At 37.1% G+C, this 22,378-nt stretch overlaps 1 protein-coding gene across 1 annotated transcript; it reads left to right on the forward strand.

Annotated features, from left to right (window-relative positions):
* Window positions 1–667: 667 nt before the first annotated feature.
* On the forward strand, window positions 668–18,228 carry LOC115925234. The gene is made up of 13 exons (XM_030988842.1): window positions 668–703; window positions 2,489–2,650; window positions 4,090–4,247; window positions 4,996–5,098; window positions 6,636–6,839; window positions 7,864–7,998; window positions 8,765–8,820; window positions 9,347–9,392; window positions 10,495–10,581; window positions 10,933–11,046; window positions 11,922–12,815; window positions 13,429–13,564; window positions 13,994–18,228. The coding sequence occupies exons 1-13, from the start codon at window positions 668–670 to the stop codon at window positions 14,020–14,022; spliced, it is 2,160 nt and encodes a 719-aa protein (XP_030844702.1). The 3' UTR covers window positions 14,023–18,228.
* The last annotated feature ends 4,150 nt before the right edge of the window (window positions 18,229–22,378 follow it).

The raw sequence follows: 22,378 nt of genomic DNA on the forward strand, positions 1-22,378 counted from the left end.
ACTTTTCTCAAATTCAGTCTAATTTTGATGAAATTGTTACTATTTTCATTTTGTGGATTTTGCTCTGTTTATTTATTTAATCCAATCTTAAACTACTTGGCTTTTCCTTGTCACGTTGTGATGCATGTGTTTGAATGATTGTACATGTCCGATGTAGTATGATCTTAACGATGTTCTTATGAACGGACGACTGATGTTGGTGTAAATATGTTTTTGAGTTGGTGTTGGTAATGTCAGAAGGATGTTGGCATGAACTGGAAAGGGGAGGTACAACGTCGGCACACGGTGGGATACGGGTTGGCATAACGTTGCTTCTACGTCGGCAAATGGTGGAGAAGAGGTTGGCATAACGTTGGTCTAGCATTGGCACTTGGTGGGAAAAGGGTTGGCATTATGTTAGGACAACGTCGGGGAGACGTCGGCACATAGTGTAAAAGGGGTTGGCATTACGTTGGTCCTACGTCAGGGAGACGTCGGCACATGGTGGAAAAGGGGTTGGCATTACGTTTGTCCTATGTCGGCATATGGTGGGATAGGGGTTGACATGACGTTGGCCATACGTCGGGGGGACGTTGGCCCGATGTTGGCTTAATGTCATTTCGTCGCTGTCGAGCCAACGTTGGCCCGCCGGCAAGAAAGCCGTTGGCCCAACATCACATTGGCGACGATGGCGCAACGTAACAGCCCACGACGTCGGCACATGGTGGGATAGGGGTTGGCATAACGTTGGTCCAATGTCGGAACTACGTCGGCACATGGTGGGATAGGGGTTGGAATAACGTTGGCCCTACGTCGTGGAGACGTCGGCACATGGTTGAAAAGGGGTTGGTATAACGTTGGGCGAATGTCGAGGAGACGTCGGCACATGGTGGGATAGGGGTTGGCATAACGTTTATCCAATGTCGGAACAACGTCGGCACATGGTGGGATAGGGGTTGGAATAACGTTGGCCCTACGTCGTGGAGACGTCGGCACATGGTTGAAAAGGGGTTGGTATAACGTTGGGCCAATGTCGAGGAGACGTCGGCACATGGTGGGATAGGGGTTGGCATAACGTTTATCCAATGTCGGAACAACGTCGGCACATGGTGGGATAGGGGTTGGCATAACGTTGGTCGTACGTCGGCACATGGTTAAAAAAGGGTTGGGACGACGTTGGTCCAATGTCGGAAAGACGTCGGCATACGGTGGAAAAGAGGTTGGCATAACGTTGGTTCAATGTCGGGAGGACATCGGCACATATGGTCGGATAGGGGTCGGCATAACGTTGGCCCGATGTTGGCTTAATGTCATTTTGTCACTGTCGGGCCAACGTTGGCCCACCGGCAAGAAAGCCGTGGGCCCAACATCATGTTGACGACGTTGGACCAACGTAACAGCTTACGTTGGCCCCACGTTGGCGTAACGTCGTATTGTTATCTGGGGAATTGTGCTATTCCCCGAGGCTTGCCGAGGGGAATAGCCCAATTGTAACCTTCCCGAGAGCGTATGAAAACAACTATTTCTCGAATATTAAAGCAGTCATTAATACTTTTATATGCCGAAAAGAAATAGACTAAAAATAAAAAATAAAAAATAATTTACATTTTTGTCGAAGACGGGATTCGAACTCTTGCGTACAACAAGAGGTGTATCGAAAACCAACGCTTAGACCACTCGGCTATCGCGCGCCGTTGACATGCTTGGCAGTTTTCTCCAATATATACATTAAAATGGATTGAAAACGGCTCCGCGTGAGGGATGCTTCGCAAAAGCTCCATGAAACGGACCCTTCTTTTAATTTTGCAATGCATATTGGCACGAACTTAGATCAAGATCTATCGGCAGATGTTGTTTTTTTTGTTTTTGAGAGTTAATTTTCGTCTTCATGTCAACAATGCAAGATAAAATTGTCGGTAAGATCGATCGAGATTCAATTGTATTGAAATTGCCGACCAATTTTTCGCACACGTATGGTATCCTCCATCGCTCAAACCATTTTTTAACATGTAAACCTATGGGGTAACCATGGAGACTGACCTATTTTTTTAATAACCATGGTTATTAAAAATATTGAAATGTTTTAAGCATGGTTACCGGGAATTTTACAGGAACAGTTGAAGTTTATGAATGCAATTCGACCAATCAGATGGCTGGATTTCTTAAGTGAGGTATATAATTTTTCCTAAGGTTGTGTTTTATCATCGAACACATGTGAGTTCGGTCAGTGACCGTCGAAGTTGCGATCTTTGCACATATAGTCACGTGACAGTGTGATCTCTGTAAAGAGAGTTTAGCTCAAGCTGGTTATGAGGTGAGGAGAAGGAAGAGGCACTTCACAAAGAATACGTAGGAAAATAATAAATACATTTTTTTTTTAATAGACTGCGCAGGTAAAGAATATTACGTTGGTCGTCGTGGAAGTGTATTTATGTGCAAGCCTCTTCATTTTACTAAGTATTCCCCGAAGTATAAAATCATTTTTATATTTGATGTTCATCTCACCAAGGTCGTTTCTCCGGGAGTGGTCCTCTTCTTGACAGCCGCAACCAACGGTCTGGACTGGTGGTGGTACCTCCTGATAGCCCTCATCGCTCTCCTCATCATCATCGTCATCCTCCTCATCATCTACTACTACTGCTGGTCCAAGAAGACAGCGATCAAAACCCTGGTAAATATGATGAAATCTTTCACATTTTCATTTATTCAACTTTATTCCAGTTTACGTTATATTCAGATATCGTGATCTGATGAAATAATTTAGTGCTATTAGCCCTTTGAAATATATTGTTATCATTATTGAAGTGGTATTCTCTTACTGTACATCTATTAAGCTTTTAAAGGATATATTCATACATTTACTTGATTCTTTTTCTAGCTCACATGGCGGTGTTCCCCAATACGTATTCCTTCATGATTACAGCTTTATTAATTCTATCGCACCGTTCTGTAATAGAATTCAATTACACTTAAGGAAGGCCTTTTATCATTATACTGTATACGTGTCCTTTAAACAAGTTTCTAATCAGTTTTCCTCCCGTTTTACATAGAATTTAAATTCAAATTAACAACTGTCATAATGTGGTGGTAATTTGGTTTTATAGTGTGAATACCCACTCTCATAAAATTATCTATTTCGAAAGTAGGCCTCTGTGATCTGCATTGAAAGTGATCTATCCCGAACACGTGACCTTAAGTCACATGACTAGATATTGGGTCGCTTACCTTCGCCCAGATACTACATGTGAGGTGACTCTCTGAAGCAAAATGGAGGAAATATAAGCGGAGGAGAGTGCACACATCCTCTTAATTGGAAAGGGAATCTTGGCAATTACACGCTTTCCCGAATACTGCTTCGGAATGCATGGAATGAATTATGGAATATGTAATTAGGACCACTACCCCCTCTAGATAACTTTTTCAATCTTCGACTGCTATTACGCATATGGGAGACATTATCAACTACCCCTGTAACTCAAATGGATCGTTCTAGTTAAGTGGAGCTGCTGGATGAATGGATTTTTCCATATCTAATTGAGAATGTTAATTCCCAGAGGATTTACCACTCATGTTTTGCATATCAATTACTCCCCTTGGAAGAAAGTGGGTTGTTCCAGTTAATGGAGCTGCAGACAGAATATATTTTGTCTCAACGAAGAATGGAAAATGTCTCAAGATTCACCTTCTGATCGCATTCACGTTCAAACACACCCTTCGAATAAATCGAATCGTTCGATATAAGTCTAGCTGTTGGATTGAATTGATTTTTCAATATGTAATTAAGATGTCAAATCTCGGTGGATTAACATCGGGATTGCTCTCATGTTTGTCTTATACATTACACACCTTAGAAGAAAGTGGATCGTTCCAGTTAATAGAACTGCAGGCAGCATAGATTTTCTTTTTCCTCCATGAAGAATAGAAAATGTCTGAGATTCAGCTCCCGATTCCACTCATGTGTATAGTATCCATTTAACCCCTTACAATGAATTGATTCGTTCCTATAAAGTGAAGCTGTAGATGAAATAGATTTATCCAATTCGGAATGGAAATCCCTATGGATTCACCTCGAAATTGCACTCATGTTTTAGTATCCATTACACCCCTCAGAATAAAGTGGATCGTTCCACATCAGTGGAGCTGGGATTCATGCGACTTGAGAAGGAAACAAAGGCCAAGCCGGTTGTCATGGAGACGGTATTCAACGAGAAGACATCTAAGAGAAGCAAAGTTAATGGAAGTGCATCTCGCGAGGCAGATCGTGCAAGGTTTGTTACTTTTAAAGTTCACATCGCCATGTATACAATGCTTGTCTTTTTCTTTTTCTACATTTTCCCCTCTAATTCATATTTCTCTTTCAATGGTATATTATTCCATTCATATTACAATTGTATAAATTTAAAAGTGATGAGTTTAAAATTTCAAATTCTGTTTCCGTTAACCATGCTCAATCTATCTCTCTTTCTCCATCTTCTCTCTCTCTCTCTTTCGTTTCTCTTTTTTTCTTTTTTTTCCCTTTCTGTTCCCATTTCCCTGATCCTCATAATTATAAATTTCTCTTCCTGTGTCCCTCTTCCTTTTTTCTCTCTTTTTTCTCTATTTTCCTAAACTTCTCTACCTCTCACTTTCTCTCCTTCTTTCCCACTATCTTTTTTGTTGTTGTTTTTTTTTTTTTTTTTTATTGTTCCAAACTCCAAACAACAAGATTTTCTCGTACATAAGATTTTAAAAGAGAATGCATAATAAAACAATGACAGCCATCATACATGTAGCATAGAGAAATGGCTCTTTGACAAAAGAATACCAGTTGTGATTAACATGTCCCACTTGCACGAAAAGCGCTAAACAGCACAGCTAATTAGCACATTAATGGGTGGGAAACATGTATTTCTCTCTTCAAAACAAAATGTTATAGTTTATGGGGTTTTTTTTTAAAGCGAGCTGTTTCATTTCCTGATGTGTCACAAAGGTTACGATCTCATGATTAAATTTAATCAATTTCATTCATCTTTTCAGACTAACTGAAGATCCAGCTCAAAAACGCAAGAAGAGAAAGAAAACCAAAAGGGCTCAGGAAAGTACGAGAGAGTATTCCAAACGTGGTTATTTCAGCGGTGAGGTAAGGTTCCATTAATGATATAGTTATTCTAAAAAGAAAAAGAAGTTATATTTTTGATTAGTTTTAATTGTATCAATATTGTAAAGCGCTTTGATATAAATGTTTTATGAAAAGCGCTATATAAGTAAAAGTTATTATTATTATTATTACTTAAACATTAGAGAAACAAGGTATGTTATAACATACACTGAATGCTGCCAATGTATGTATTAATTTGTTCAGTACGTTCACAAAGAGTATGTACCATGTAATACTTAAACATTAGAGAAACAAGGTTTGTAATAACATACACTGTATGTTGCCAATGTACTTATACTTTGTACAGTATGTTCACAAAGAGTATGTACCATGTAATACTTAAACATTAGAGAAACAAGGTATGTTATGACATACACTGAATGCTGCCAATGTATGTATTACTTTGTTCAGTATGTTCACAAAGAGTATGTATCACTTGACTATCAATGATTTATTTAATTGGTAAAATATGTTTCAAATACATAATTCAAGAAAATGATATGGTCGATATCATAGATTTATCACGGTCTTGGGACATCAAACTGTGGCAGATCCAGAGAAGGGGGAACAAGGGGTATGTACCCCCTCCCTATTTGGGCCAAAATGTGTGCCCCTCATCCTGCAACAGTTTAAGAATCTTTCGTATTCGTTTGTTTTGTTTTGTTAGCTTTTAGTTGTTATGCTTGTCAGATACTTATGAGACCTTATGATTCCTTTTGATTCTTAAATTAGTCAAATTGAATTCGCTTACCTACAAAAGTATTAATGAAACATAATGTAAAAGAAAATTAGCGAGAACAATGACGAGAGGCGGGAAAGATTAATGCGTTAACCTTGCAGAGTCATCCGCGAAGGAGGGAGGGCAAGAGGTTGCACAATAGGCGCAAGGCTTGCTCCCACTTTATTTTTTTCCCTTAAATCAGGAATCCGAAACTTATGTATTTCACAAAAGAGCATGCAGAAATCAAGGTGGAGAGACGCCGGATTCATCGTCCGTCAAAGATACTTTGGTGTTACAAGTAAAGGCCACCAAAGTCAAATTCGTTCAATTCACTTCCCCAACAGTTTTCATTTTGGTCGACCCCTGCTTTTTTTTCTAGGCCAGTAGGAGATTCGGTGCCATAAAGAAAGTATTATGTAACGAGAATATTGTGTAAATTGATAAATAATTATGAGTAATAACCTATTAAAGCCTGCCTGTACTAGTTAGGCTAGGGAGATTAGACCTCCCTGCAAGGTCACTGACAGGTGGTTATCTCATCAAATCAGCTCTCAATTAACATAAGAAAAAGGGGATTATGGGGGACCAACAGGTACCGATTAGACATTGTTTGCTATATAGAGGGCGCAGGTAACTATAAGTAGCAAAGTGATTCGATTATGCAGGAGTACATACTGTTAAGTAGTGCAGTGGGGCTTTAAAGAAGACATTACCGGCGCTATATAAATAATCATGTTATTATTATTTCAACCCATTTTTAAAACAGAACGTCTCTTCTTGTCTCTTTTTTTCTTATAGGATGATCAGCTATTCACTCATGTCGACACTCACTCTAAGACAAAGAAACCGACTAGCACCTCACGCTCCCAGAACAACATAGTGTACCCCGAGCCTGAGAGACTCCCGCCGCTCATACACCACTCCTTGGTTGCTTACTCCGAGACTGAGAGTGAAATCAGTAATGAGCAACTAAGGATGATGAGGAAAGCAGGAATGCCCAAGGTATGACTTCTTGATCGCTCTTCATCTTAATCTGTTCTTGTTTCATTCTTATTCTTCTGATTCCTCTTCTTCTCAATTCTTATTCTTCTGATTCTTCTTCTTCTTATCCTTCTTCTTCTCCTTCTTCTTTTTCTTCTCTTTCTTCTTCTTCTTCTTCTTCTTCTTCTTCTTCTCTTTCTTCTTCTTCTTCCCCTTCTCTTTCTTCTTCTTCTTCTTCTCCTTCTTCTTCTCCTTCTTCTTTTCCTTCTTCTTTTTCTTCTTCTTCTTCTTCTTCTTCTTCTCATTCTCCTTCTTCTTCTTCTTCTTCTTCTTCTTCTTCTTCTTCTTCTTCTTCTCGTTCTTTTGATTCTTCTCATTCTTCTTTTTATCATTTTTCTGATTCTTCTTCTTGTTCTTCTACTATTCCTCCTCCTCCGCCTCCTCTTTCTTTTTTCTTTTCCTCCTCCTCCTACTCCTCCTCCTTCTTCTTCTTCTTCTTCTTCTTCTTCCTTTCCTCCTCTTCTTCCTTTCCTCCTCCTCCTCCTTCTTCTGCTTCTTCTTCTTCTTTCCTCTTATTTCTTCTCATTCTCTTTCATTTTCATCTTCCGCGTCTGAAACCCCGCTCCCTGGTCGCCTACAGCTGAAAATGATAAGAAAAGCGGGAACGCCCAAGTTTGGAATAATGCTATTCCTCTTTCATCAAGAAGATGATAACGATGATGATGATGATGATGATGATGATGATGATGATGATGATGATGATGATACTACTACCACTAGTATCATTATACTGCCATTCATTAACATTATCCTCGTCATCATCATCATCCTTCCATTTAACATCTGGTGGAGAGAAGAAATTTAGCCAAAATGTCTTGCTAAATGCAGTCGGTAAAAGATTGAATTCTTAATCGGAACACCGCAAAGGGGGCAATATAATGACAGTGGACTACTACGAGACAAATAAAGTGATGCCTGCCCATCCAATGTCATTAAGATACCAGAATACACGGCATTCAAATCATTTTCTTCTTTTATTTTGTAGTCTTGGTATACAACACATATTGGCAAGGATCCAGAAGAACTGAAGAAAGACATCGCTAGAGAGAAGAAGAGACAGAAGAGGAAGAAAGAAAAGAAAATTCAAGACCAGTTGACTGCCGAACAAATGCAAAAGGAGGTATGTGATGAATTCGTGATCCCTTAGAGAGAAATGCTCTTTGTATTTTCCTTTTCTGTTTATACCAGTGCATAGCTATAAATCTTATTCAAAATGCGAAAAACCTTTATACAATTTTGTGCTCATACACTCTTAGTATTATACATTCTTTTATATCCTTGTTTTGCTCTTCTCATTCTCCTATCTTGAGTTATTTCAATAAATCATTATTGTCCATCTTTTTCCTTAAAGGGATCATTTAACAATGTTAAATCTGAGATACAGGGCCCTACGTGTTATCAGTGTCTGTGATATGGTGTAATATTGAAGCCCTAAAAAAATTGCGCCTCAAAATGATCAAGAAGTGCCTCAAAAAAGTAAAAATCTTTGAGTGACCGGTTTTACCATACTCGTTTTCCCCAATAGACTGTAGTGTTATGAAAACCGTCAGGCGAACGGTTTTCAAAATTTGTAATTCCAATCATAAATATCTTGATAATCAGACAGGCGACCGGCTCGTAAAAGTCATGGGGTTCCTGACTGACCTAAAGGTTTATAATTATCATTGCATCATGAGCTAAATCCAGAATTTTGTTTCAGAATCTGAGACAAAGTTACCGGATCCCTTTAAGTCTAATGCAGTTCTTACCCCAAATTTGTAAATCCTTCTTTCAATTTTGTGCTCATACCCTCTTTGTGTTACACATTTCTTTTCTTTTGTATGCTCTTCTCATTCTCATATCTTGAATATTGCAATAAATCATTATCGTCCGTCTTTTTCCTTCAGTTTGATGCAGTTCTTGGTGGTATGGATGAACAGGGGATCAAGAATCCAACCGCAAGGTGAGCAAAAAAAATTCAAAACGAAGTTTAAATTCAATCTTCAACCTTTTGCCTGCCTTGATCAAAACTAATGAAACAAACGGTGGACCTCCGAAGTCGAATTTTGTCACACGCACATAGTCACATGCACAAAGTATTTTACACTATTATGCATTGCACACAGTTTTGAATAAGCAGTGCATGAAGTATAGTTATATGTAAAGTAGTTTTTATAGCACTGTGCATCGATTTTTGAATTTTTGGGATCTTTCAGTAGAAGTCGACTTTATTGGATAACTTGTTAAGCACAAGGTTAATCAGTGACATGTTGCAGCATCCGAGCAGGAATTATACAGGTGATACGATATAGTTTGTCAGCCCTTGGTTCTCCTGGCTTTTCGATTTTCTTGAGAAAAACATCAATAATCTAAAAGTGGAAAACACCTATATATTTTGTAAGTATTCATCACTTATCAATTTGTAGACGGCCTTTAGCACTAGATAAGTATTAATATTCCTTTCTCTTCAATTTGTTTGTACAATCCAGACAGCTGCAAGTAACCAGGACAGACCGTTGGAAGCCACGGGACGGGGTAAGACCTTCTCCTATTCTGTCTTTCTTAGATATGGAAACATTAGGGACTTTTAGATTCTGCACGACGAGAACGTGGACTGCCCTTTTAAGGCAATGTGACGTCCTTTTAAGGCACTGGCAGTGACGTCACATTGTCTTAAAAGGGCAGTCTGCGTTCTCGTTGTTCGGAATCTAAAAGTCCCTAATAATTTTCTAAGACCTCGATCACGAGAGTAACTATTATTTAATCTAAAATTTCGCTGTAGTTTGTATTCAACTAAGAATGAAAATAGTTTCGAATTGATCAGGGCATAATAAGTATGAACTTAAGATGCATGGAACTTTTTTATATCATATTATGGAAATGCATGACGGCGATGAGTAATTTGACCAACTCCTACACACAAAATGCATTGGTAATAACATTAGCCTAAGAAAGAAAAAGCTCTACACCCAATGAATCTAGGAACAAAATGGCAAAAAGCCAAAGGGACGAGTTAAGACCTTCTGTTATTGAAATAGTATACTGTCTTAAGTAGATGTGAAGTTATCAATAGGATTTGTGCCCATCTGCCTCTAAACAAACATTTAATCACCAGAATTACTCCTGTTTCATTGAAGGCTTGTTCTGTTGGATTCTTCCATCAACTTTGGTTTAAGTTAGATAAAAACCATTAATACCACATCGTTGTAGGTATGTAGAGACCTAATGATTTGTAAACAGATCATTAGGTGGAAGCCTTTGCTCATTTTATCGGAGCTTCTACCACTTGGACAGTTACAACGTTGTTTTGCTGATATGCATTGGCATAATATAATTATACATTCTATGGTAACAAGTAGTTACATACTTATTCAATCCATACAAATTTGATTTATGTTTATTGGAAAGTAATCAGATTAGAGTGTCTGTTATGAGTACTTATTAATTATTAATTCCTGCAAGTTCGCTTGAAGGAAAATTTCAAGCCTAGACGTGATTGTTGTCGTGAAAATTAGAAAATGTTAATATTCCTCCCCATCTCCCTTTCTCTTTTGTCCTCTTCCTCTCTCTCTCTCTCTCTCTCTCTCTATCCCTCTCTTTCTCCCCTCTCCATCTCTCGCTTTCTCCATCTGTGTAGAAAAGGAAAAGTGAAATACCTGAATCAACAGGCGTCATTAACGAGTCCGCTGTTAGGCTGATCAGAACCCGTCCTCTTGAGTCTGCTGTAAGTGATGGAATCAATTTATGTTGAAAACCTGAGCCTTGAATCATTAAAAAGAAAAATATCTTCATCAATTTGACGGATTCATATAGAAATTATCAGCTCTGCCCCGGCTTTAATTTTGACACCCATATACAACAATTTGTTTCCTTTTCATTTCAAGTCGCAAGTAAAATCATAATTCATTCACATAATCAGGTTTGTCAAATCTCAGGCCTTTAAAATTTGTTATAGAATTCGCATTCCTCCTCTCTAACATGCACATATATTAAGTAAATTTAAGTTTAAAAAAAAGTACAATGCACCGTAGAAGTGGACAAAAAATTTACGAAACCTCTTTTCTTGAAATCATAGGCTCCACCAGCGCAAAATCATGAAGACATCAAGAGAGAAATCGAGGAGCTTCTTAAAAGAGGTCCTCCTAAACCCGTCCAAGGACCGCTTTCAAAGACCACATCTGTATCTCAGGTACTTACTGCATACTTCATACGTTTGAACATAGATAGTCCAACGCATACTGTACAATTCGACTGCTATCCGATTGTATAAGATGATGACGTGGATCCTAATCAAAATGATTGGTTGAAAGCGTACACGTGACCAGGCATTTATTTTGCTAAACGCGTTATTCGGATAATGACCGGTCATTGTCAAAATCATGTTATAAAACATAATTCTTTAAAACAAATAAAACATAATCTTATAAAACAAATAATACTCATAATTTTGTTCGGGCATTAGTAAAATTACCCACACTCGGTACCTCCAAAACAGTCCAAACACCCTCGGCGAGACTGTTCCAAAGGTACTTCGTGTGGGTAATTCTTACTAATGCCCTCACTGCTGTGTTTTATTTGTATATTATACACATTTGGAAAAGCATTAGACGTGATTGCTCAAACATGTCAAATCACAAAGCTCAAGGTTGTAAGTATTCATGTCTAGGAGTAAAGAATATTATTATTCGGGGAATTTTAAAGTTCCCTGTAAGAGTGAAAACTAAATCCTTGCTTCTGATCGGTTATCAGCATATTTGTCACTGATATTTGTCATTTGTCATTGAAAAATGCTTTGTGAAACACCCTCCAGTAGTGCAATCAGTATAACTAGCAGTAAAAATCAAGGCTGTTAGTATTTATATCATTATTTTATCAAATTTTGAAATGAAAAATACGATGTTTGTTCAGATTTCCCTATCTATGAAATGAAATCGAACAATAACAATTTTTAATATGTATTTAAATAGCGCCAAATACGAAGTATCGATTCTCTGAAGCGAATGTAATGTTTGAAGTAGCCACCCCCTAAACAAATATTTAATCTCGTCTCTATATCTTCTGCAGGAGGAAGCTAAAGAACTCGCTGAGAAGAAGGAAAGAGAGGTGAGACTTCGGAGGAAATGGGCTGAGGAGAGGAAGAGAATAAATCGCATCTTAGACGATGCTTTTGCTCTTAGCTCATCCAGCTTAGGCAACACAAGCGAACAAACAAAAGGAGACACACCAACTACAAGCAATGGGCAGTCTAGTTTGGGGGAAAGAGAGTTTGGTAAAGACTTAGAGGACTCGGGGTATCTTCGGCACCGTGGTCACTATGGTTACGATGCACTGGATGATAGCGTCTTGCCAGGGATGATTCAAGGACGACTTGCCATGCCATCTAGGAGCATTCCTTTGTATGAAACAAGCTTTGGGATGGACATTAGTGGTGAGCATCTTTACGACTCGATACGACGGCCGCCAATCGAGTACGAGTTCCTGCCGTCGCAAATGCGTTCTGATGGTGCAGCCCCTGCGTATGGGGTGAGCGTTTCTCCAATCCGGACGCAGAGGGCGCGTGTCGTACCGTATCCTGTACGGGATGTCCTACCGACGGACCCCTACAGAAGCCTGAACTCGTCTTTGAGTAGCAGCCTTCAACCGATGCCGATAACTCCCCGGAATCATCGCACGGGTGGGACTGTTGGAATGGGCACTCAACACCAGGATGATCAAGGTCGAGACATAACGCGTGTGCAAGAAGAGAATCTGTCACTTCAAAGACTAGTTGCTAAGCAACAACGGGAGCTTGACCATGCTCTAGCCCTGATTAGACAGCCTAATTCCAGGATTGACCAACCACAGAAGAGTGATAGCATGGAAGGGAAGGTTGGATCTAATGGCCGGAAGCAACGTAAAGTTGTTCCAGTCAATTCTGCAAAGCCACTCAATGGACCTAGTACAGTGTCAGCATGGACGGTAAGCTTAAAGATCGTCAATACTACTAGGCCAGAAGGGATTAGATCACACAGGGAGGTCACTGACAGGTGGCTATCTCATTAACTCAGCTCTCAACTAACATAAGAAAAAGAGGATGATGGGGGACCAATAGGCACTGATTGGGGAAGTTTTCTATATAGAGGGAGCAAATAGCTACAAGTAGGACCGTGGGGCTTTAAAACATTGTTTCATATTCAAGTCTATTCATTTAATAGATTGTATTTTTGAATCAATAATATCGTCTTATAATGTAATGTATAGTGTGAATCAAAAACATTCTTTGCTGTTGTGTCCTTGTGTCATAATGTCATCCCAAAAAATCGTGTGAATTGGCAAAGAATCAAGATGTCTCTTTTCTGCACTTTTTAATAGAGAAAGAAACGCGCCTTAAGTGGTCTATAATTATGGCATTGTCGATCTGACTCTCATTGAAACAAAACTATTCGATTAGGCCTACATAGTCAAACTTATTTATATTGTGAGATAATCAACATTTAATTAGGCGTTTGTGAGAAAGCTGTCTTAAAAGATTAGTTACAGATCTGTGTAGCTCGAAGAACTTACAGTTGCCATTGTCTTTCTATTGCCCCAGGATGACCATAAAGCTGTGGAGAGGAAATCCCATCCACTGACATCAACCCCCAACAAAGACAACTTGATCAAGGTTAAACCAAGGCCTTCACAGAGGGAGAAAAGCGTCATCTTGGAACACCACATAGAGAAGCCAGGTAAAAAATAACAAAAAAATTATGGAAGCAGTATAGTTAATTGGAGCGTCGCTCAAGAGAGGTGTGTGGGTGAATGTATGTGTACCTGTTCGTATCATTGGGTGTGTATGAGGGAAACACGTGTGGAGATGTGTGTGACGAACACCATCACCTCCTTTCCTCCCTCCCCTCCTTCCCCTCCCCATCTCTATTTGTTATCACATTTTTGTCGCAAAAGGAAATAAGCCTAAAATATTTTTCTTTTTTTTCCTTTTTCCTTTTTTTTTTGAGGGGGAGGGGGCTTTTCGTCATCATCATTAAAAATAAATAAATTAAAATGCGTTTTGCCGCGTAATATCTGAAAAGGGCTTCATTCTTATTTATACAATGCCATCAGTTTCGTCAAACTAATGTCTGTCTTTTTGTTCTCTATGTTTCCTCTCCGAATAGGTAAAGGCTCCGCGAACAGTAAAGTATAGTCACTCTACATGCATTATCCAATAGCCAGCCGGTTGGTGAAACGAGAGGAGAGAAACTTCGGGCATTATAACAAGACATATTAGATAAGGATATAGATACTGAAATAGTGCGCAAACATGTTTTTTAAATTTTGTTTATGAAGAGGCTTATATCAATTTTGGTATTAAATATAGGGTTAAGTAAAAGATGACATACAATTATTTTCTCCTAGTAGGATTAGAATTGAAACCCTATAGTCTAATGCGATGACGTAACTTACTTGAATGGCATATGTCAAATAGTCATTTATATTTTTAGGTAAATGTAGTCATAGGATTTTAAAAATACATGTATTTGTTGCAAACTTCTAAAGGTCAATTGGATAATATGAAAAGTAGGGGGGAAAAATGCGGCATTTGTACATCTTCAATTGAATATACAAATATTTGTACACATTTGTTCTGGAGGAAGACGCATTGCGTGAAGAAAAAAATGAGCGACATCAAAATATGTATTGATAACAATGCTTCACCTGCATGCTGATCATACTGTCTCATATAGAGATGAGAGTTAAATCGTTATTCTGAATGCGAATCATATGGTCTTACTATAAGTATGTATAGTTAGTATTATGCTCGCATACCCAGACAATCCATTGTTCTTCAAAAAAAATTAGGTGCTACTAACATTTGTATTTGATTAAAACATTGCCAAAGAAAGCATTTTAATTATAAATATATAAAATATATATTCATTGATAGATTTATATGAAGTGCAATTTTATTAAAATGTGACTGATAAGTGTGCTAATCTACGCCAAAAATATCTTCCAAATAAAGCTAAATGATCAAAAGTAGACGTTTAAATAAAGAATATTATATATGATATAATCGTATAAAGTACACAACTGAAATGCATTACTTTATGTTCTTATTATAGGTACATTTCTTATCTGGGGTTTATTATGGCAAAATTTTACAGATTACTTGCGCTTGAGCTTTGTATTATCTATACAAAATTAGCGTATTACACTTTGCGTCATCATGAAGAAAACAAAATTGCCGCGGTTTAATTGTAGAGCCTTAAAAGGAGCATTTACATTATCATTATTTTATGTTGTGAATTAACTCTGTATTCCTTATTGGTACTGGATAAGAATTGTATGTTATGTTGTTATTGATGTATACATGACTTTAGTAAACAACACCTCCTTTCGATGGGTTATTGCTAAGGGATATAGTATGTTTGTTTCTCTCTCACATTAAATATTATTCAACATTTTGCATTCATAATAATCAACTTTGTTCATGTTGGAGGAAGCCATATTTTAATGTTTCAAGCAATAGTTATCGATTTTGTATTGACGTCAACTAATTTTTGTTAATATCTCGTCTCATATGTTTCTTTCCGTCTACACTTTGACAAAGGGTTAAGATTCTATTTTACAATTTTTGTTTGTTACAGTCATTTGTTTTTTGCTGCCATCTTAAATATGTTGGACGGAGTCCCTCCCGTATTTTGACATTTAAAAGTGCTATCTCTTGAAGTGTCTGTAACACGCAGAGTTTAAGAATGTGGTTCAGATTTTTAAAAGCCTGTTTATTTTTACTTTGCCTTATTTTCTATGTTATGTGCGATTCGAACTCGACTCTTCTTAAATAGCTATCAAGTTTGGTGTTAATTAGAGTAAAAGAGTTAACGTGAAAGATAATTGTACTTTGTACGCGCATGCATGGGATCGGGGGGGGGGGGGTACTCGGATTTGGTTTGGACAGGGATGAGCCGCTCAAGCCTCGAAACCCTTTCCCATTTTTGAAGGTTAATTTTGGCCTCAAAATTTGCTAACCTTACAAATTGTCAGATTGTTCTCTAAATATATGCCCATTTTTATATTGGGAAAACGTACCCATGTTTAGTGATCATTGTGTAAAAAAAGTGACCCATGTTAAGGGATTTATGTGTGAAAAAGCGACCCATTAGAGCGGCACATCCCCTATGTATTAATATGTGAGTATCTCCCTCCCCCCCCCCCCCCCCCCCCGGGTATGGGATGCACATTATATTGTTGTTGTAATTCTTTTTTGATTTTTCTTATTTTTTTTATTCTTTGAGCCGGAAGCTGAGGAATCCCCGTCAGGTGTACTTATAATCTCAGAAGGTAACTCAATATTGAGAAAATGTTAATTACTCTCCATAGTTTTGCTTTCGGCTCGATTCCAAAGGTCAACAATGCAATTGAACTTGAATTTCAATTAGGTAACTTGATATATAAATGCCATCTATAGGTTCTCTTCAGTCTTCACTAACAAATGATGTAGAATTTAATGATGAAAAATCGTGTGTGTTTTTTCACAACTAGTGAAAATTACCCGTTTTTGGCAAGCTGTCACTGGCTGGGTTGCAAGCGTATTTTTCAGGGACGAAGCCTACAAGAACAGATTCGTTTTTAAAAATTCTGCAAAAAAAGAAATGTTGTCATAACATTAGATGAAATCAGATGAGATGAACATCTTCAATGATTTACTATTTATTTGTCACTGGTTATTTTTGGGGGGGTTGATGCGAGTTTTCGTCGCAAAAGATTGCGGTACCAGATCGAATGATACTAAATCTGTTATATAATTTCTTTTTAATGTAAACCCATTTCTTTGTTTTACAGTTATGTTAGAATGCTGCATACTAATAGTTTCAACCTTGATATCAAGCTCAACATCTAAATGTATAAATCATTATTGTTCTGTTTGCTGTGGTAGTTTTATATTTTGTAGGCGTTCATTTAGCCTTTTTTTTTTGTCTTATTGGGTTGTGTGTGCTGGGCAGTGTACATGTGTTTTTGCAATATTATCATGACGATATTATTAAGTGTGCAGAGAATGTTTTGTTATTTTTTTAAATATATAATATGTATTATTAACTCAATTAGTCTTAAGGATTTTAAATATTACGTAAAGACATGTCTGATAACTGGTAGTCGCAATTATTAGATAATTTTTCTTCCCATGTGACCCCAATACTTTCGAAAACATAAAGAAAGCACCCATGCCATCCAACAACTTTCGAAAACCTACCAAGACGCTATCACAATTGTTATTTCATTTAAAGACCCCCGAACCACTCATTAGAATTGGGCATAAACTGGGTGTTTTTGAGAGGGATGGGCAAATGAGAGCAAAGTCTGTCATTTGTTTATTCCCTCTCCCCCCGGCGCAATTTGACATGTACAAGTGCTCTTGACACTCTTGGGTAGCGATTATATTTCTACCACCCTAAACTCATGAACTATTCATGACTTGAACAGATGACAAGTGATGTATATAGGCCTACCATCTTTTTTCTCCGTGAATATAAACCTACGTCATTATATTATGTCTATAATAACGGATTTAAAGTGCATCAGTACTTAATTTTTCATACAGGCAAACCTGTCTATTAAGGCCAATCAAGAAATACAGAGAAAGCGGCCATTGTATATGGGTCCTTTAAAACACATTTCTCTCTCGTTCTACAGGTTATGTAACAAACATTTCTCTGTCGAGGGGGACAAAATATTTTTTTTTTTGAAATCCTTTTTAAAATACGTGGCATCTAAGACAAGTGGCCTTTAGAGATGGGTGGTCATTAAGGTTTGAATGTAATTTAGATTCAAGTGGGCCTGTTTATTCATACTATTATCTAAAGTTCATCTTATGTTTGCTTCTAAGTTATTGACATTTTTTCCTTTTCGAAATGTATTTTTTATATAAAATTTGGATTCGTATACTGCTGTGTGAATTTTCTAATTGAAAGTATCTTTTTGCTGTATTTCACTGTGTAATCTTTATAGGAAACAATTGTATTAAACCCTACATTTAATTTGGAAAACGAGGGTAAAGAAAACACAAAGAAATAGCTTGACACAACTCACGTCATTTTAATGATACAATACCCCTTCAATATTTCCATCTTAATTAACTTTAACTGTAAATTAATTCAGGTAAGACAATTAGAAGCATATCAATATTTCAAATCATTCCAACCATAATGATCCGAAAATAAATCAACCATCAAAACGTACATAAATCTTCGTTATAATTTTTTATGTTATCTTTGTTTATTATATTCTTTAAGTGTGCTCTGTTGAAGAAAAAAATTGTATTTATTGCCGTGCACTGGGTTCAATATGACCTGAACTTGCCGACACGTGGGTAATTATTGAACCAAATAAAACGTGATTTTATGAATCAGTATATATAAGCATTCTGTATCAATTATTTTAATGTAATATAGTGTATTCAATAGCGGTAAAGCCGTACATAGAGCAATTTCCGGTTCATGTGCCAAAGCATCATCGCGTCCTCTTTGTATAAAAATGATTTCGACGATATCGTCAAAATCATTTTTATACAAAGAGGACGTGGGGTTATAGTGACTCGGTAACATTGTTGAAGGTTGATGAAAAAACGATTTTCCTTAGTTGTCCAATGACTGTACATAGAATAGTGAAAATGGTGAACAAAGCGCCCAGAATTCATCTGAATAGACCATTTCGTAGTTAGCACATGGCTCAAATGACCTCAAATGTCAATGTCAAAGTCAAGTATGTGCTTCATGTAAAGCTTTTTTTTGCCCTCTTGTATCATAAGAATGTACCTTAGGTGCACGCATGAATAATGATTACATAACATGAGCAGGTATTCCTGTCGATGTGTTTTACAATTTTATCAGAAATGACCTTTATCTGCCCATGCGCAGATAGTATTTACGAAAAGGCTTATAGGAGAGAAAAACACGACAAAAGAAATAATACACACGTCTTTTTCCATTTGTAAATTGATATTTTATTACGAAGCTTTGTTCTCTGATCTCAGGTGTGTCATAGGGAATCACAATATTGTAGATGATCGTATCACTTGAAATTACAAAATGTACAACACGATAATCACTGCTGACGTACAGATTGAAGAAAGATGGAAAGGTTTTGTTTAATGTGGGAGACAGAGAGGGGAAGTGAGAGAGAGAATGGAATAAAGAGAGAGGGGAGGAGAGGAGAGGGGGAAGACAGAGAGAAACTGAGAACAAGGAAATAGACAAAGACAACAAAACAAGGAAGAGAGAAAGAAAAAGAGAGTGTGTGTGTGAGTGTAAGTGTGAGTGCATGCGTGAAAAAGAGAAAGAGAAACAGAAAAGGGGAAAGAGGGGAGAAAGAGAGAGAGAGCGCGCACACAAATTACAAAAGTGAAACATATGTATGAGAAAGGGAAAAAATACGTTATCAACGTTATTCAAATTAACGAATCATTTAATACATAAACTGTCCAAATATTGGTCAAATTTTAAATTCATCATTACACACCCAGAGGAATATGGGGCATGAGGGGGAGGAGAGGGTCGCTATAGATTGCGCTCCTTTTGGATTTTAAACTACCTATATTCGTGCAATCATCATTTCATAACCTGGAAGCGAGATGGCCAATTGGTATTTGCTATGATATTTTGTCTATTTGCGAATTGATGTCTCACAAAGAAAATATCCCAATTCTTAGGAGAGTCTTTGGGAGAGGAAAAAATTAATATTATGAATTTCCTTATGGGGCGGTTGGTTTGTGTAAAAGTGCAGAGCATTACATGTTAACGAGAATTGGTCGTACAAGTGAAGGCCACTCCCCTTGATTAATATCTGGGTGAAATACCCGGATGGTATCAAAATTCCGAAGAGAACCCATGCTAATGTGTCTTAAAATTTCATCCAAGTTTTTCTTACAGAAGCAGAAGTATACTTGTCACCTTCACGGTAAAATAAAGACCCAAGTAAAACACTTCATGCCAAAACTAACAATAATGATAGCATTTCAACCACATAGTACGACTCAACTGTTAATTTATGATAATCTTTCAAAGAACTGGTGAAATAGACAATCTTAATTGCTTCAGTTTTCATTACAATACCTTTTGACATGGATGATCTAGTTTATGTATTTCGGTAGGCAACTGGAAAATATACACAAATTTGTTCGCTCTTTCCCAACTAAATATACGGTCGTGGCTTACTTTTTTTCATTAGTTGTTTAATTAATTTATACAAAGGAAATACAAAGAAAAATACATGTGGGAGCTCACAAAATCCTGAAAAAATGTGGATTCTCATTTAGCTGATAAGATTCAAGATGAAATGACTGATTCTGCAAGGATATATGTAAAATATAGATACATGAACTATTAAATTTAAAAAACTAAAATTGAATCACTATAAAATACTCGTCACTGAGGTTTCTATTGCACACGCACACGTCAGAAAAGTGATACACAATTTATACATAGGCTCTTAATACATGAAATATAGAAGTAATGCTATAGGCCTAGAGTTACATACAGTGGCAAGAAAGGCACCATTTTATAATTTAGAATAAATGGAAAATTTGATCTGTTTTCCGAGTTGGTATTAAAAGACAAAGTGCACCAACCATATCACTCGTATATCTTGTGCTTATAAACTAATCCGTCCCTCCAGGCCTCCACATCAGCAATATTCGTATGGTGACATAACAATGGTACAGTGATAAATCTAACCAAAATGATCGTAAGATCTTGCCAAATTTCGAGCGGTGTGCAACCGTAGCGTGTTGAGAGGGATAGTCACGTCAGCAGAAGTACTTCATGATTGGTCCGTCATTACATTAAGCTCCAAATACAGTTCCATCCCATAGAGATGTATGGGGGAGGGAACTACTGGGAGCGCCATACTTGGACATGAATCCGTGTGTCGCAACTATCCCTCTCAATCAATCACCCCCCCCCCCCCTTTCATCAGACTCTAGACGTTAGGGACTTTTAGATTTGCATGTCGACATAGTGGACTGCTACGTGTGATGTCCTTTTAAGGCACTACCAGTGCCTTAAAAGGACGTCACATTGCCTCAAAATGATGTAACACGTAGGCCGTAGCAGTCCACTTTGTGGTCATACACATCTAAAAGTTCCTAATAGCTCCAGACACACCCTTAAAAAAAATTTATAAATGTAGTGGTGGGAATACATGGTAATGTTTTATCAAATGCACATTACAGTAAAATGTCATATTGTATAAGGAGAAGGTAACAATAATACCGTATAGATACTTTAGTCGACAAAATTTATGTTCGCGACAAAATATCCATTTTCTAGAAAAGGCACAATCATGAATATCGTTTCAGGACAACATATAAATATCTACATTGTACATGCCACGATTGCAGAATTTTTCCGATAATAGCCAGCACACTGAACAAATTTATTGGAGTTAATTGAACCTTGATTTCTGGATACCATTTATTTATACAAAGAAAACCATGGAACATATATATACAAGTTGAAATCGTTAATGAACACACAGTCACACAATATAAAAATAGACCTACGCACTTGTCTTCGTAACCAGGCTATTTGCATATTCAAGACAAATAACAGTAATATGTACACATGTATAACAGGAAAAGCATTGCACTTTGATCAACTGGCATTTCTTTGTCTTATGGCAGGCCCTCAATGCCATAAATCGAGCTCCCGAAAAGATGGACCTTTTGCTTAATCCAAAAAAAATTCCGATGATGATGATAATGATGAAGATAAAAATACCAATGTCAACGATATTATTATAATGCTATTATTAATAACAATGATAATAATAATAAATAATACTTATTTTCATTATTATTATCAATATAATATTAATATAAATAGTGAAATTAATAATTACAATAGTAATAGCAATAATAATAGTAATAATAATAATAATAAATCTATATTTTATAGATTGGGGGACAAAATCGAATATTAATACATTGATCGTTATGGCATCAAATGCCTACCATAATATCTTTGTTCGTGATGCGTTTGCTCATTATCAATTCCGTTTCTAGTGATTCGGTAGGATTGCAATCAACTACATGCATGAGGAATGCGACAAAACATTATTACCATTAATAAAACAACAGGACAAAATTAACAGCACTAATTACGTCCCAAGTTGTTTGTATCACTTACAAGGCTTGACATTCCTACACCAATGTGCAAGGGTTTAAGACTTTAAGAGAGACTTTAAATAGCATCAAGTACGAAATAGAATGAGATTTAGGGATATTTTTCGGCCTTATTTGATGCGTATTTCACAAAAAAGTTGGGATATCCAGGATAGCTCATTCTGTATTATCAAAGCTTATGATAGAAACTTTTCACAATTTGCAACCAGGTCTATTCCTTCCAATCCTTGGAAAATTTACCGGTAAAACCCAATGGAATTTTATTAGATCACAAAACCTTTCCCTAACAAGAAAACAAATTTCACAAAGAGAGAACATATAAAAGACATCCCCTTTTCAGCATTTTATGCTTTCATAAAAAGTGGGTTGCTCAATTTTTAAA

Source organism: Strongylocentrotus purpuratus, unplaced genomic scaffold (assembly GCF_000002235.5).
Source record: "Strongylocentrotus purpuratus isolate Spur 01 unplaced genomic scaffold, Spur_5.0 spur5_scaffold_18, whole genome shotgun sequence".
Classification (NCBI taxonomy): domain Eukaryota; kingdom Metazoa; phylum Echinodermata; class Echinoidea; order Camarodonta; family Strongylocentrotidae; genus Strongylocentrotus; species Strongylocentrotus purpuratus.

Coding starts and splice junctions, on each gene's coding strand:
- LOC115925234 (XM_030988842.1), top strand. CDS start 668: ATGGCGCAACGTAACAGCCCACGACGTCGGCACATG. Junction 4,248..4,995: donor CGCGAGGCAGATCGTGCAAG/GTTTGTTACTTT, acceptor TCATCTTTTCAG/ACTAACTGAAGATCCAGCTC. Junction 9,393..10,494: donor GTTGGAAGCCACGGGACGGG/GTAAGACCTTCT, acceptor CCATCTGTGTAG/AAAAGGAAAAGTGAAATACC.